The sequence below is a fragment of the Crotalus tigris genome, unplaced genomic scaffold, assembly GCF_016545835.1.
Source record: "Crotalus tigris isolate CLP2741 ecotype Arizona unplaced genomic scaffold, ASM1654583v1 scf7180000020745.601501, whole genome shotgun sequence".
NCBI lineage: Eukaryota > Metazoa > Chordata > Lepidosauria > Squamata > Viperidae > Crotalus > Crotalus tigris.
In genome coordinates, this window is record NW_024098162.1 from 415516 (window position 1) to 432022 (window position 16507).

General features: G+C 40.6%; 1 protein-coding gene across 6 annotated transcripts in view; it reads right to left on the reverse strand.

Moving 5' to 3' along the window:
* Positions 1 to 15090: 15090 nt before the first annotated feature.
* BRME1 (break repair meiotic recombinase recruitment factor 1) overlaps positions 15091 to 16507 on the reverse strand; it is a 33957-nt gene continuing 32540 nt past the window's right edge. For all 6 annotated transcript variants that reach the window (XM_039368350.1, XM_039368352.1, XM_039368349.1 and 3 more), the window contains one exon: positions 15091 to 15615. In XM_039368350.1, coding sequence (XP_039224284.1) covers positions 15422 to 15615 — 194 coding nt within the window. In that variant the 3' untranslated portion in view covers positions 15091 to 15421. The remainder of the gene's footprint in view (positions 15616 to 16507) is intronic.

Genomic DNA, 16507 nt, shown 5'->3' on the forward strand with positions numbered 1-16507 from the left:
ATCTCTTCACTAACTGTGAGATAGTCTCTTCCAGGAGAGATTAACTTTGTTGATCTTTAGTTTAATTCATTCTTCCTTCATGTGCCACTGGATACTCCACAATCCCAGAGCATAATTCAGCTACCTCCCCCCCCCCCAAAAAAACCCCAACCCCAGTATTCATTTTTTGAAATGCTTCACCCTTTTTTCTCCAAATATATCTATTGTGCTTGTGGCCAAACAGTTCAATTTTTGGTTCATCAGTCCAAAATGCTTCAGGTTTCCTTTTGAATAATTTAGATGCCATTTTTGTAATAATATCAGATAAAAGATATCTTTCTGACAATCCTTTCTTCTGGACAATTCTCAGAGATTTTTCTTGGTTTTCCAGATTTTTTTCTTGACCTCAACAGTTATATGTAACTTAAAGTTCTTGATAATCTTTCTCACATGATCAACTGGAAGCATTCAGAGATTTGAATAACTTCTACCTGCTTTCTAAAAGTGAATTATCTTCATTTTCAAATATCTGTTTAGAGGAGTTCACAGGAAACTACACAAACAATCAAGATTTTATTTCTGATGTGTTCTCCCCATTAGAAAACTAACGAATAGGGACTAAAGAACAGTTGAAACCACATAAAAGGAAGAAAATCAATGCATACCATAGTATATTTGCAATCTTAATGAAAATTATGTCATATAAAAATTAGGCTAAAATGCCTAGACCTAGCCAACATCCAGATTTACAAATAAGATATACATTAAAACAGCAATTTTAGGGGAACTTTTAAAATATGCTAAAGTAAAAAGTCCTGAATCAACTGGAATGTTGTGTTTTAACATTGTAATATGCAGAGATTGCATTTGTTTCTATTCACTTCAGGATTCACTGCATATACAATCTGACCAAGAGGGCCTAAATATTTACATGAAGCTGTATATAATACATACATGTGTATTTGTGTGTGTATATGTCTGTTTGTGTGTGTAGCTATGTAAATATAGAAGTGCCTGTATTTACATGTAGCTCTATATATACAAATATAGCTGTATATTTACACAAAATAAGAATGTTCCTTGCCAGAAATAGATAGATTCTGCTTACTGTCAAATACAGATACAACATTATTATTTTTAACTATATTGCAAGCAGCGCTAATGAATTTCCAAATGTCCTGGAATGAGCAATAATTTGGGGGGGGAAGAGTTTTAAAACAACTTTAAAGTAAAAACAAAGTAATTCTGAATCAATTGGAATCTTATGTCTAACATGCAGAGTCCTTGGTGCTCTTTGAATGGGATTGTTTTTATTGTGTAGTGGGTTTCAGTAGGCAAGGAGCAGACCAGCATAGTTACAACATCATTTTTTGACTCAAACTAGAACTGGAGAACTGCAGGCAATTGCCTGTAATTTATACTCTTAGCCCACAGGGCCTTAATCAATCACAATACTTGAAAAAGCCCGCCCAAATATGAATGTTCAAAGTTTTCCTCCAAAATAGTTGGAGTTAACAGTCAGGGTCATCTAAAGGTTAGTTTCATTTTAGCTTCACAAGCAGTTGGAGTTAAATTAGTTTCACTTTAGCAGGGATTACACAACTTTATATATATATTCAATACATAACAGTTTTGTTGAAGATGTTTCATTACCCAACTAAGTAACATCATCAATACTAGATGGAAGTGAGGTTTGATCTCTGTTTATACAAGTAATCCTTGATTTACAATCAGTGCTTTTTTTGTAAAAAAAAAAAAAAAGAAAGAAAGAAAGTGCCGGAACTCGCATGTCATACAACCTGCCTTGCCTACCCTGCAAGGTTCCATCCAAAAAAGGTGCCGGAACTCCGTTCTGGGCGTTCTATGACAAAAAAAAGCCCTGTTTACAATAATTTATTTAGTCAAGTTAATGTTTATTACAGTCAAAGACCAGAGCAAGTTAAAATCATTCAAGGAATATCCAGTTAAAAATTCTAAAATAAAATAATAACTAACAAATAACATCTATATTAAAAATCACAATTTGGCATCCAATCTGTCTGTTGCACATGAACAAAACACAGCATTGCCTAACTATAATATATCAATCCTTAAACTGTGAGATCCATTATCATTAGATACTAAAATGCAAGAGAGAGATAATGTAAAAGGATTTGCTGCATTAATTATGTAAAATAGATATGATGGATTAATCACCTATCTATGGAGATTCTCAGTCATCCAGGTCATAGTTATTCCACAGATGCTTTTTCATGAAGTAACTGGGCTTTCTTGTTTTTCTTTGAAGACGTTTTGCTTCTCATCCAAGAAGCTTCTTCAGCTCTGACTGGATGGTGGGGAACGGAAAGATTTATGCTCCTTGCAGACAGCTGTTTATTTGCATTCTTTTAGAGAGTCGTTAATGTTGCCTGGAGGCTTACCTGTGTCTTCAGGGTCACCTGAGTAGTGCAGTTCCAATGGTTCCAAGAAGGCTCCACACCCATTTGTAGTACTCAAGGTCTCCACCTCTCCAGAGCCACAGGGACAAAGACTTTCAATCAATGGTGTCTTTTTATATTTGCCATGCAGGACGGCCGATGGAAGCGCATGACACCATGCAAGCGAAAACGCTCTCCAATGGTTTACTGTCCCCAACTGGCCAAGGTAACAACATAGCTAATGGAATCTGGAGCCGGAAACAAGGGAGCTTTTCTAAGTCCACTTGCTTCTCTATGTCCTCTATCTTTGTTGCAGGGTTTGTTTTGTTTGGTCATAGTCCAACTTGAGTGTTGAGGCTGGAGAAAAGCCTAATTTAGCAAGGTTGGACTCAATGGCCTTGATCCATGAAGAGGAGAATTTGTCTTGGAGGATTAATGATGCAAAGCCTTAAGGAAAAAAAATAAGTTTTAGCAAAGATTGCTGAATAGTTCTTTTAGTGACCTTTCAAAGTTACAGCAGCACTGAAAAAAGTGACTTATGACCATTTTTCACACTTATGACTATTGCAGCATCTCCATGGTCACATGATTGAAATTCAGAAGCTTGGCAACTGACTCATATTTATGACGATTGCAATGTCGCAGGATCATGTGATCACATTTTATGACCTTCTAACAAGCAAAGTCAATGGGGAAGCCAGATTGACTTAACAACTGTGTTACTAGCTTAATAACTGTGATTTGCTTAACAATGGCAATAAGGTCGTAAAATGGGACAAAATTCACTTAACAACTGTCTCACTTAGCAACAGAAAAGTTGGGCTAATTGTGGCTCTAAGGACTATCTGTATACAAGTGGCTTTGGTGTTCTTGATAGTTCCTTGATTGGGGTGATGCTTACTGCTTGATTGTTGGTCTAATATTAATCCTGGTATTAATCTCTTCTTATCTGGTATTGATTGCTGGCAGACGTGTTTTGATCTTTTTCTTTCCTTTTTAGCTTTTTGATTGTCTTTTCTGTTGGTTTCTGTTTGCTTAAGGATTCAAGAGAGCTTACACATTTACATGCACCTGTATATACACAATACATATGTGTGTGTGTAAGCTTGTTTGTGTGTGTGTAAATATAGGAGTGCCTATATTTACCTATAGCTGTATTTATACAACTATAGCTGTATATATATTTTTTGAAAAAGTATGTTCCATGCCAAAATTAGATTCTGCTTACTGTCGGATACTTCCCTTCCTGTAACTGTTAACACTGTTGCAGGCAGGAGGAAAGAATCAAGCCAGCTGCCTTTAAAAAGGGGGAGGAAATAAGTCAGATCCAGAAAACAAGCCCTTTCCTCATAACTAGTGGGTCTCTGGACTTTTGCAGCCCAAATAAAATAGCCATTAGCAATGCAGTATTCAGCACAACTTGGGAAATCTGATCTACAGATGGATAAAAGCCATCTTTTACAAAGTTTTTCTAAAAGACATGTTTTTTTTTAAATCTCTTCCTGGGCTAAGCTGATGGTCCTTGTTTTCGAAGGACTACAGTAGTGGCCAAAATTGTGGAAACTTTTTGGGAAAAGTGTACATTTGAGGTGATGATGGCTAATAACACTTTTTTTTGGAGTAGTACCATAAAATTATATTATTAAAATAATTTAATCAAGAATGTAATGCAACAAAGTTTGTTTAATTATCTGTATTCTATGAAAAGTTATAGCCAAATAACCAGAAAAAGGAAGCACAACTTGCTTAGATTGGTATCAGGTAGCTTTCTTTCATCTGATTGTAGCCAATAAACATGAGTGTTTAGAAAGCCAATCAGGTGTTATCATAGTAGGATTCAGTTATTGATGTCATGTATTAAAGCTGTTGTTTTTGTTATTAGTTGCGAAGTCATGTCTGACCCATTGCGACACCACGGACAACGTTCCTCCAGGTCTTCCTGTCCTCTACCATCTTCTGGAGTCCATTTAAGCTCATGCCTACTGCTTCAGTGATTCCATCCAGCCACTCATTCTCTGTCGTCCCCTTCTTCTATTGCCCTCAATCTTTCCCAGCATTAGGCTCTTCTCCAGTGAGTCCTTCCTTCTCATTAGGTGGCCAGCACCAAAGGCCTCAATTCTTTTGTGCTCAGCCTTTCTTATGGTCCAACTTTCACAGCCATACATTGCAACTGGGAAAACCATAGCCGTGACTATACGTACTTTTGTTGGCAGGGTGATGTCTCTGCTTTTTAGTATGCTGTCTAGATTTGCCATAGCTTTCCTCCCCAGGAGCAAGTATCTTTTAATTTCTTGGCTGCAGTCCCCATCTGAGGTGATCTTGGAGCCCAGGAAGATAAAATTTGTCACTACCTCCATTTTTCCCCAACTATTTGCCAGGAATTGAGAGGGCCGGATGCCATTATCTTGGTTTTCTTAACATTGAGTTTCAGGCCAACTTTTGCACTCTCCTTCACCCGCATCAAGAGGCTCTTTAATTCTTCTTCACTTTCTGCCATTAGAGTGGTATCATCTGCATATCTTAAGTTGTTGATATTTCTCCCGGCAATCTTAATTCCAACTTTTGATTCATCTAGCTCTGCCTTTCTCATAATGTGCTCTGCTTATAAGTTAAATAGGCAAGGTGATAGAATACAGCCTTGCCGGACTCCTTTCCCAATTTTGAACCAATCAGTGGTTCCTTGTCCAGTTCTCACTGTTGCTTCTTGACCCGCATATAGGTTTCTCAAGAGACAAATGAGATGATCTGGTACTCCCATCTATTTAAGAATTTGCCACAGTTTGTTGTGATCCACACAATCAAAGGCTTTAGCATAGTCAACGAAGCAGAAGTAGATGTTCTTCTGGAACTCCCTACCTTTCTCCATGATCCAGCATATGTTGGCAGTTTGATCTCTAGTTCCTCTGCCTCTTCGAAATCCTGCCTGTACTTCTGGTAGTTCTTGATCCACATACTGCTGGAGTCTAGCTTGTAGGATTTTAAGCATAACTTTACTGGCATGTGAAATGAGTGCAATGGTGCGATAGTTTGAACATCCTTTGGCATTGCCTTTCTTTGGAATTGGAATGTAAACTGACTTTTTCCAATCCTGTGGCCATTGTTGAGTTTCCCAAATTTGCTGGCAAATTGAGTGTAGCACTTTTACTGCATCGTCTTTTAAGATTTTGAATAGCTCAGCTAGAATACTGTCACCTCCACTAGCTTTGTTGTTGCTCAGCTTTCCTAAGGCCCATTTCACTTCACATTCTAGGATGTCTGGCTCGAGGTCAGGGACCACCCCATCATGGTTATCAGGGACGCTAAGCTCGTTCTTGTATAGTTCTTCTGTGTTCTTCTTCTTCTTAAATCTCTTCTGCCTCTGTTAGGTCCTTTATTATGCCCATCTTTGCCCATCTCTTCATATCTCCAATTTTCTTGAAGAGATCTCTGTTCTCCCTATTCTATTGTTTTCTTCTATTTCTTTGCACTGTTCATTTAAGAAGGTATTCTTATCTCTTCTAGCTATTTTCTGGAATTCTGCATTCAGTTGGGTGTATCTTTCTCTTTTTCCCTTGCCTTTTGCTTCCCTTCTTTTCTCAGCTATTTGCAAAGCTTCCTCAGATAGCCATTTTGCTTTCTTGCATTTCTTTTTCTTTGGGATGGTTTTAGTTGCTACCTCTTGTACAATGTTGCGAACCTCTGTCCATAGTTCTTCAGGTACTTTGTCTGTCAGATCTAATTCCTTAAATCTATTTGTCATCTCTACTGTATATTTGTGGTGGTCTCCCATGGAGAATGAGACACGCACGCAGCAGGTATCTCGGGATGGGAGCCCAGAGCTGACTCCAGCACCCTCTTTTATTGTTACTAAGGTTTTTACATCACAGAGCGTAATCAAAAGACGTATATAGGGGTGGTTACAATATATCAAATAACAGACACTTTCCAGATGCAAGGCTACTGCAGGTGTTCTTATCAGAGTCTGTCCAAATGTTTGATGAATGCATCCTGTGTCTAGAAACAGTCCGTTTGTTATCTCAGGCCCTTGTGGGAGATGTCCATGGGCATTTGTGTAATTAATCCCACATCTCCTCCTTTTCTGTTTTTTCTTTAATGTTACTCACTTCCAGTTCCAGAAGGGATCTTGATTCACTGATTAAGGCGTCCTTCCTAGTGGAGGGCGTAACATTTTTGCACATTTGCAGGAGGGAGGGAATACATTGAATGCAACAACATAGCAATACAAATAATATCAAAATGGTTACTATAATAGAAATCAAAGATCGTAGCCAGGATCCATCCGGTAGCCAGGACCAAAGGGCACCCCAAATATCCACGGTGCCTGATCCATCACTGCGTAAGGGATTATTTTGGAGCAAAGATTCCATTTTCCTGGCTGTAGCAGAAATATTAGGTTGAAAATCATGTATATACATACAACAATGAGAATGAATTAAAGCACATACACCGCCTTTTGCTGCTAAAATAATATCTAAAGCATACCGATTTTGCAAAACTACTTTCCTTATTTCCCCCATTTCTTGATTAATCATTTTAATGCTGTTGATTGTTTCATTAAACATATGAACAGTCCAATTGTTAAGCAAATGAAGGTCTCTATAGTTCATGGCAACTCCTAGATTGGGTAGAATCCCTCTGCTGATTTGAGTCTCTAAACTACCACCCAATGTTAGGGGTGCATCAGAGGAACCAGTATCACATTTGTTCCGCAGGCGTCCATCAGGGAGATGAGGCAAGGCATATACAGCAGGAGTCAAAAGGCCCAGTGTACAGGTGCCTTTCCAATCCTTAGGCACCTGGCGATAGGCTCTACGGCCACATAGTAGCCACATATCGGGTAACTCATAATAACCCTGGTGAGACTCATTAGCAAATGTTATTATGGATTCCATGTCAAGGCAAGCCATGTAGGTACTGATGTTTGTCCATTGATTGCTTTGATAAGTGTCATTTATCTTAGTAAGGTTGCTTTTGATGGATTTGCATTTCTTTGCTGAATTCCATATAATAACTTGTTGACAATTACTATAAGTTCCCAAATAAGTGGCAGTACGGAATAGTCCTGTGCTATAAAAACAAAATCTGGCAGGTTCCATTATACGAGCGCCCACAGCATATGTCATATTCAATGTCTCTGTAGTTATGCTCCACAGCTGCTTCCATCCTGTTTCATTGAACGGGATGGCATGGAAAATAAGGCCACCACGACTGTCACCAGGAATTTGCATGCAGATCCAACAGTTCGTGACGTTAAGTGTAAGAGCAGTGCGCCTGGCATCCCGTACAAAAGCATTAAAAGCCCACAGTCCCTGATCCTCATATGCCTGGCTGAGGTGGTGTACGTTGAGCCATATAAGGACGAACACAACGAGCTGGAGTCCAAATGATCTCGCCATGGTCGTCTATTGCAGCATAGCCTCGACCCCAAGTAATGAGGGAGGCAGGCCCTTTCCAGGTGGGATCAGGCAAACGTCGATAGTATACCTGGGGGCGTGAAGAATCTGTGGGAGAAGCAGAAAAATGCTGCTTGCGGCAGTTGAGCCAGGGGTGCCAGAAACATTCAAAAAGTTTAAGGTAAAAAGTACAAGATTAAGAGTGTTTTGTATCCCAGGCAAGCCGGGGGTATTTTCCCCTTTCTTTTTTACATGCATGTCTAGAGCCCTTTTTACGGTCTGATTGGCTCGTTCCACGATCGCTTGACCAGTGGAGTTATATGGAATGCCATTGATTAAAAAAGGGATCACCAGTTTTTGGGGAGTAATTTGCTTTGTTAGTGCCAATAAATCAAAGGAAGAATTCCCAGAGTGAGGTGCATATGCAGCCTCTGGAATGGGTGGTGCTGGACGTGGTAATAAGACCAAGCATGCCACCGTATCCCCCCGGTTCATTGTGACAGGGAGATTGGTATAAAATTGGACTTTCAGGGTGTCTCTATACGTGGGATCTATCAAACCTGGAAGCACAAACACTCCTTGTTCCCGAGCAACAGGTGTGGGAAGGATTATTGCCTCCGTTTCCGGAGGCAAGGGTCCAGAATAAAGGGTTTCAGCAACCGTGAGTAGGTTAGGAAAAGTAACAGAAAGATCAGAAGCCAATTTTAAATCAATGCCAGAAAAACATTGCGAAGCTGGAGTAAGATCTGAAAAGGATGCAGCCTTTGGAGAGGGGTTAGCTACAGACCCCTTTGTTAGTTTCCCCGATTAGACTGAGAGGAACGGCACTGATTGGCCCAATGAAAACCCTTTTTACATTTTGGGCACACAGTTTTGGGCTTGGCTCCGGGGATGGCAGCGGGTCGAGCTGCGCCGCCTCCTGGAGCTCTGCATTGTTTTTTAAAATGACCAGATTTCCCACAATTAAAGCAAGTGCCTTGGGGTTGATTCCCCTTTTGGATTGCAGCTGCAAGAGTGTCCATTTGAAAAGCATTGGTTCCCACAATGCGACAGGCTTTAAGAAAGTCTGCCAGAGTGGCCGTGGGACTGGAAACAATTGGTTTAAGAATGGACTGGCAGTCTGCATTTGCATGTTCATAAGCCAATTTTATGAGGATTTCATTTGCTGCATCTCTGTTTGAAATTTGACGCTCAATGGCAACTTGCAAGCGATTCACAAAGTCTGCATAGGATTCAGTTGCAGTTTGGCGAATGGCAGAAAAAGATTGAATCTGGGTGCCAGACTCATCAACACGAGCCATGGCAGAAAGAACACAAGCATTAATAATTGGAAATGCAAAGGGAGTAAAAGTTTGAGCTTGAACATTAAGGGTAGCAAAATTGCCTTCTCCAAAGAGTTGTTCTGCTGTCCATTGTGAACCTGGGTGATTAGCTCTCTTTTGTGCCTCTCTTTTATATTCAGATTCAAAGATTACGTATTGTGTTCCGTTAAGAAGCATGCGGAACAGATCTTTCCAATCTTGAGGCAACATTCGATATGCACTAGCAATTGAATGTATTAGTCCTCTAGTATAGGGACTGGTTATGCCATAATCTTTTGTAGCCTTTTTCAATTCTCTGATCATAGCCAGGGGAAGTGCCTCCCAATCAACTACTAAGCCTGTTGCAGTCTGTTGGTAAGTAACAGGGAACAACTCTGTCTCGGATAGTTCAGAAACGCTTAAATCACCATTGTTTAAAGCCTTTTGAAAAGCACCACGGATGATTCCGGGCCGGGAGAGAGGCGGCAACGTGGCAGGAACAGGAGAGGCTGTAGAATTTGCAGTGGCAGAGGGAGGGTTAAAACCTGCTCCAGGGGGCAAGGGAGTGGCCAACATAACAGACGGATTTTTATACAGTGGAGGATCTAATAAAGGCTGATGAGGCGAGTCAGCATAGGTTTGAATCAGAGTATAGGCAATTTTCCAAAGGCACAAAATCTCTGGGGGGGCTCTTGGAGACTGATGGAGAACGGTGCCAATTTTCCTCCATGTATCTACTTTTAAAGATCCAGACTCCGGATAGGATGAGCAGTTAGCCCATACGTAAGCAAGCAATTTAACAGCCTCAGATTTAGAAAGGTGACGGGTTAATTTCTGTTCCTGATCAGTAAGATATTTTTTCCTGTCAAGTAGCCTCAGCTCTTCCACATGCTGCTTTTGAGCGTGAGACATTCCACCCCCCATACTTACGAAGAGGAGTCAGTTGCCAGCAACTTCGTCGGGTGCACCAAGCCTATTCCAGGCGATAAGTAAAGGGTCGGCAGGGACGTATCCCTCAGTGGATCACGTCGGGGTCACCAGATGTGGTGATCTCCCATGGAGAATGAGACACGCACGCAGCAGGTATCTCGGGATGGGAGCCTAGAGCTGACTCCAGCACCCTCTTTTATTGTTACTAAGGTTTTTACATCACACAGCTTAATCAAAAGAGGTATATAGGGGTGGTTACAATATATCAAATAACAGACACTTTCCAGATGCAAGGCTACTGCAGGTGTTCTTATCAGAGTCTGTCCAAATGTTTGATGAATGCATCCTGTATCTAGAAACAGTCCGTTTGTTATCTCAGGCCCTTGTGGGAGATGTCCATGGGCATTTGTGCAATTAATCCCACATATATTCATCAGGGATATGATTTAGTTCATACCTGAGTGGCCTAGTGCTTTACCCTACTTTCTTCAATTTAAGCCTAAATTTTGCAGCAAGAAGCTCATGATCTGAGCCACAGTCAGCTCCTGGTCTTGTTTTTACTGAATGTACAGAGCTTCTCCATCTTTGGCTGCAGAGCACATGGTCAATCTGATTTCTGTGTTGACCGTCTGATGATGTTCATGTGTAGAGCCATCTCTTGGGTTGTTGGAAAAAAGTGTTTGCTATGACCATTATATTCTCTTGACAAAATTCTATCAGCCTGTGCCCTGCTTCATTTTGTACTCCTAGGCCAAACTTGCCTGTTATTCCAGCTATCTTTTGGCTTTCTATTTTAGCATTCCACTCCCCCATGATGATAAGGACATCACTTTTTTGTGTTGATTCTATAAGGTGCTGTAGGGCTTCATAGAACTGGTCAATTTCATCCTCTTCAGCGCCAGAGGTTGGGACATAGACTTGGACTACTGTGATATTGAATGATTTGCCTTGGATTCGCACTGAGATCATTCTGTCATTTTGGGGATTGTATCCCAGTATTGCTTTTCCTACTCTTTTATTGACTATGAAGGCTACTCCATTTCTTCTGAGGGATTCTTGCCCGCAGTAGTATACCTGATGGTCATCTGAGTTAAATTCACCCATTCCTGTCCATTTTAGTTCGCTGATTCCTAAGATGTCGATGTTCACTCTTGTCATCTCTTGTTTGACCACGTCTAGCTTGCCTTGATTCATGGATCTTACATTCCAGGTTCCTATGGAGAAAAAATCTTTACAGCATTGGACTTTCCTTTCACCACCAGATGCATCCACAGCTGAGCATTCTTGTGGCTTTGGCCCAGTCGCTTCACTCTTTCTCGCGCTACTAGTACTAGCCCTCTGCTCTTCCCCAGTTGCATATTGGACATCTTCCAACCTGAAGCTAAGAGGAGAACATTTGTCAGTGTGTTATGTGATTGCTATCAAGTTGGTTGGGGTTTTTTTGTGTTCTTTCATTTAGTGAGCTTGTAAAACGTAATAAAATTAAAGTAATGGTGCAAAGAGTTGACTGGTCGCCCAGAAAGTGATGTAAAATAGTATTATTAAGTGAACAAGGCTACAGTTATAAAGAAATTAGAAGAAAAAATGGTGGAAACTTAATCAAAGGTGGCATTTCTAAGTTTTTGAAGAGGTATAAGGAGACTCAGTCATTAGAAAACCACACTGGTAAAGGCAGGAAAAGGTTCACAACAGCAAGTGATGATAGAAGAATTAAGAGACTGTGCCTACGTGACAGAAGAATATCATCTGGGTGTATACAAGATGAAATGGCACAATGAAATGTGAAGTTGAGTGCAGGGACTGTTCAGCGCAGACTGCAGGAATTTGGCCTAAAATCTAGAATTCCACGAAAAAAGCCACTTTTATCTCTCAAACAAAGGTTGAAAAGACTAAACTGGGCTAAAACCCATGTTACCTGGACAGAGGAACAATGGGACAGTGTTATTTGGAGTGATGAGACTAAGATCTCCCTGTTCGGTAGTGATGACATAAAATATGTAAGGAGAAGAATCAGAGAAGATTTGCATCCTGATTGCGTTACATGTACCGTGAATCACCCAGTCAGTGTTATGATCTGGAGTTGTATGACATCAAAAGGTGTGGGCAGAATTTGTGTGATTAATGGGAATATAAATGGCCAAAAATACATTAATGAAATAGTTGAGCCCAAACTGAAGCATTCCCCACATGATCTGTTCCAAGACAATGAAGCATTTATATTTCAACAGGATTCAGCTCTGTCATGTTGCTGCTGTGTGCAAAAAGTGGTTTCAAGATAATCATATTCCACTGCTGGAATGGCCTGGGAATAGTTCAGACCTTAACCCAATTGAAAATCTATGGAGGTGACTAAAGAAACTTTTCAGAAGCAACCCAGCAATAAAACCCAGTTAATAGAAGCAATCATTCAATCTTGGTTTCACATTATAACAACTGCAGAACTAAAGGACTTGGTTTACTCCATGGGAAGACGTAAGGCCGTAATTCATGCTAAAGGTTACCCAACTAAGTATTAACTGAGATGGTGATAATTTTTGTATATCTTGTTTTTTCTATGGTGATCATTTTTGTATATCTCATTTTTTTCTATGATGATCATTTTGGTATATCTCATTTTTTCTACGTGTTTCACTTTTCTTCTTTATAACTGCTATTCTAATAGCAAATCCTTCATAAAAGTTATTGCACTACATTCTTGATTAAATTATCTTTCCATTGATACATAACTTTATGATACTACTCCAAAAAAAGTGGTGTTATTAGCCATCAAACCTCAAATGTACACTTTTCCCAAAAAGTTTCCACAATTTTGGCCACTACTGTAATCATATCTTTAACACACACCTGCCAAAGAACATTTTGCACGTCTTGAGCTCCTTCTGCTGCTAAGGCCCTTCCTCACCGGGGTGACTTGCAAGGTCCTCCAGCATCCTAGAGCAGTCGCCGAAGTGCTGTAAAATCCCGTTTGTCCTCCTTAACCGTACTGTGTTACCTTGCGCTGGAGCTCTCGGCCAGGAAGCCGTGGGAATTTTTTCCCCAAAGTCCCACCGCCTCTCTCTCTCTCCCCCGCCCCCCCCCCAACCCTTTTCTTTTTCTTTGCGAAATCAGAGTCCTGGGCTCCAAGCAATGGTTGGGGGTGGCGACCGGCTGCTTCTGAGAAAGTCATTGGCTCCTCCAGGAGAAGCCCCGGGGCTCTCCCACTTTAAACTCGCGGGCGCCCAGGCGGAAGCCCAGGGAGCAGGGATGAGTCCGGCCGCTTTCCAACTCTGGAGGGATTATTTCCAGTTGGCCAAATTAGTGGAAGGGATGGGCCGATGCGAGCCCTCCGAAGAAAAAGAAGAAGAGCCCAGCCCGCAGGCGGCGGGATTCCCGCCGGAGCAGCAGCACCAACTTTTCCCGCGGCGGCAGCGGCAGCGCCAGCGGCAGTTCTCGGACGAGCCTCCCTGGGCCGCGGGTGGGCGGGAGGAGCGGAGCTGTTCTTTCTGCAAGCAGAACGGGGAGTCGCGGTCCATCTACACCTCCCATCGGCTGAAGGACGAGGCCGGCCTCGTGCAGTGCCCTATTCTGAGAAAATACAAGTGTCCTCAGTGCGGAGCGTCGGAGGACTTTGCACACACGAGGAGGTTTTGCCCTTTAACCAAGCAGGGTTACATATCCGTCTACACGGCCTGCATCAGGAACTCTGCTGGGAAGAGGAAAAAAAAGGCAAGTCGTCGAAAACACGGGCCGTCGTTGTTTTTCCCCTCGATGTATTACTTTACATATTTATTTTAAAAAATCCTTTCCCCCCACCCCAGACTTGAAAGCAACTGAAATGTATCGGCAGCGGCTCTAATAGGTGAGCATCGGCGATTGCTTGTAACTACCGAAAGGACCTAGATAACGGTTGGGTTTTTTTTTTTCCCCGTATAGCAGTGCCAACCCTTAAAAAATGCTCCTTTTGGCGTTCAGTTGGGTTAGGAGTTACTTCCTTTCTAGATCTAAATCGAAGAAGGACCGGGAATAATTCCCTCTGCCCATTTTACCTCTGGGTGGTATTTTTAATCCTATCTTACCACTCTCAACGCTGCACGGGGACGGGCTGACTCCGGTTTATTAAAAACTTCGCAAAACAAAACAAAACAAAACAAAACAAAAACCACAAGCCACGCTGCCCGGCTGCTCTCAAGGCCATGCTTTAGCGAGCTACCCATTTTACAGCGTGCCCTCCAATTGCCGGTGGTTACCCAAAAGATGAACCTGGGTTATAGTTCAGCGCAACACGTGGAACGATTTAGTGGCTAATTCAACAAATTGGATCTGAGTGATGTTTGTTTTGTTTGTTTGTGGGAATCCCTATACGTGATAACAACAGACCCAGCAATAAGGAGGAAATGTGAATTCCTGAGTGGGGCAAAAAGGTTTTGGGGGGAGATGGGAGAGGATCTGAGATCTAGTTAGCAACTTGTATTTTTTTAAATTGTAGCCCAATCCTATACTGGGCTGCTTTTTATCCCATAGAAGAGCCTGTAACTCTTACTATGATCTGCATGTTAAAAAGTACTAATAATTATTTGACAGGGAAATTCTACTTAGGATCGAGAAGGTTGATGTGATGTTAAAAGAGATACAATAGTTTATTGTTAACTAGTTTACAATTTCTTTAATTAATGTATTTAGATTTGTTTATGGTTTATATTTATTTTAAGACTTTTTGAAAAAATATTAATTAAGCCTGTATTCAGCTCTGGGAAGGTCGGGGGAGGGTATGGGAGGGTTGGCGGGGTTTGGGGAAGGGAACCGTGTTGTTTTGTAAAATTTAAAAATTTTCAATAAAAAAAAGAGATACAATAGTTTCCACTTATTCTGGTAACATTTCTTTAAGACTATAAGGCACAAACGTTTGTGTGCTGCAGCTCATTTCATCAGATGCACGGGAATAGTGTGTAGGATGTAAATACATTGGGAAATGGTGAGGGGAAAATGGAAGGGAAGAACAGGGTAGTTATGCAAATGAAGATCATGTGAGACAGATCACAAGTAATGGGTTTGTTCCTGCCTTCTGAGGTAGTTGAACTCCGGTTAAGAAGTTTTAGGCTTTTCATCACTCCATTGTCATGGAAAAGCGGCTTGGATCCAGAACTGTTATTTTGAGATCTGTCTTGGAATCTTCTGGAAGGTCAAATGTTTTGTTATTCCTTTGTCCTTGTTTTTAGTCCTGATGTCAGATTTGTATCCCTTCTTGTGTAGAACCCAGAATAGCACTACTGGCAAATCACATTAGAAAAAAAGCATATGAAATTGCTTGTAGCTTTGTTTAGGATGCCATTGGGACCCATATGTTGGTGTCAGTGTCAACACAGAGGCAAGTAGATATCTGGATTTATTGCTATTTGATTCTCTTGGTGGTATCTTTGTCCTGTTATTTCTTGTTACTTGTGAGAATTTTTTCTTCAGGTTTTCTGTATACAAGTATGGATATCATGACTAGCTGCTGAGATAGCGCAGTGCCATTGTTCAGTGTGGCTTGTAGCGAATTAGTAGTGTATATGAGTGTCTTGAGCGATGAGCTGGAGGTGTTCAATGGTAGATAGATAAATTTTAACAAAGTAAAAGCTGTAAAAGAAAATAGAATAAAGAAAAGTAATGAGAAAAGAAAGCTTATAAAGAATTGGCTTCTGATTTTCTTGAGATAGCAGTTATATGTTTTACTCTAAGATTAGATCATACTTTCCTTCTTTTCATAAACTACTTTTTCTAATCTCCAAACCTATAAATTCCAAGTTTATATTTCTCTTTTTTTAAGCGAAAAGGCCATAGAGGTTTCCAAACATTAGGGACAGATCATCAAATACATTTATTAATCAAGTTAATTTTGCCATTTCTGCTAATTCTGTTATTTTAACCAGCCATTCCTCTGTTTTAGGTAGTTCAGAGACTCCATTTTTGTCCATGTAGCACTCTTTTGCAATACTCGTGTGTAAAAATAATCTTCCATGGCTCTTTTCTAATTGACTATCCAACATGAAAAGTTCTGGTTTCAGCTGAATGCTGATTTTTAAAATCCTATCATTGTGTATATTTTGACACATTTTTTCTGGCATTTTTACAAGTCCATCAGTCATGATAAAATGACTCTTCATTTGTTCACATTTCCAACATAAATTTGAAGTATTTTATACATTCTTAACAATTTTTCTGGAGTTGTTTACCAGTAGAACATCATTTTATTAAGAAAAATCACTGGCCATATTTTTGTGGTCGCTAAACTGATGCCTGTTGGTTTAGATTGGGGAGGGCTAGGTTCAAACTTATACTCAACAACTCAACTCAGAGGACCAATGGACTGAATCAGTGAACCCAATCACTATCTCCCAGTCTAATTTCTTTGCAAAATTATTGTGTAAGGTATGCTGGGAGATAAATTACCTATATTGTCCAAATTAGCCACTTTGAAAGGATAGCATTGTTTTTTTATGATTTCAAAATGCCAAAGCCAACTTGTCTA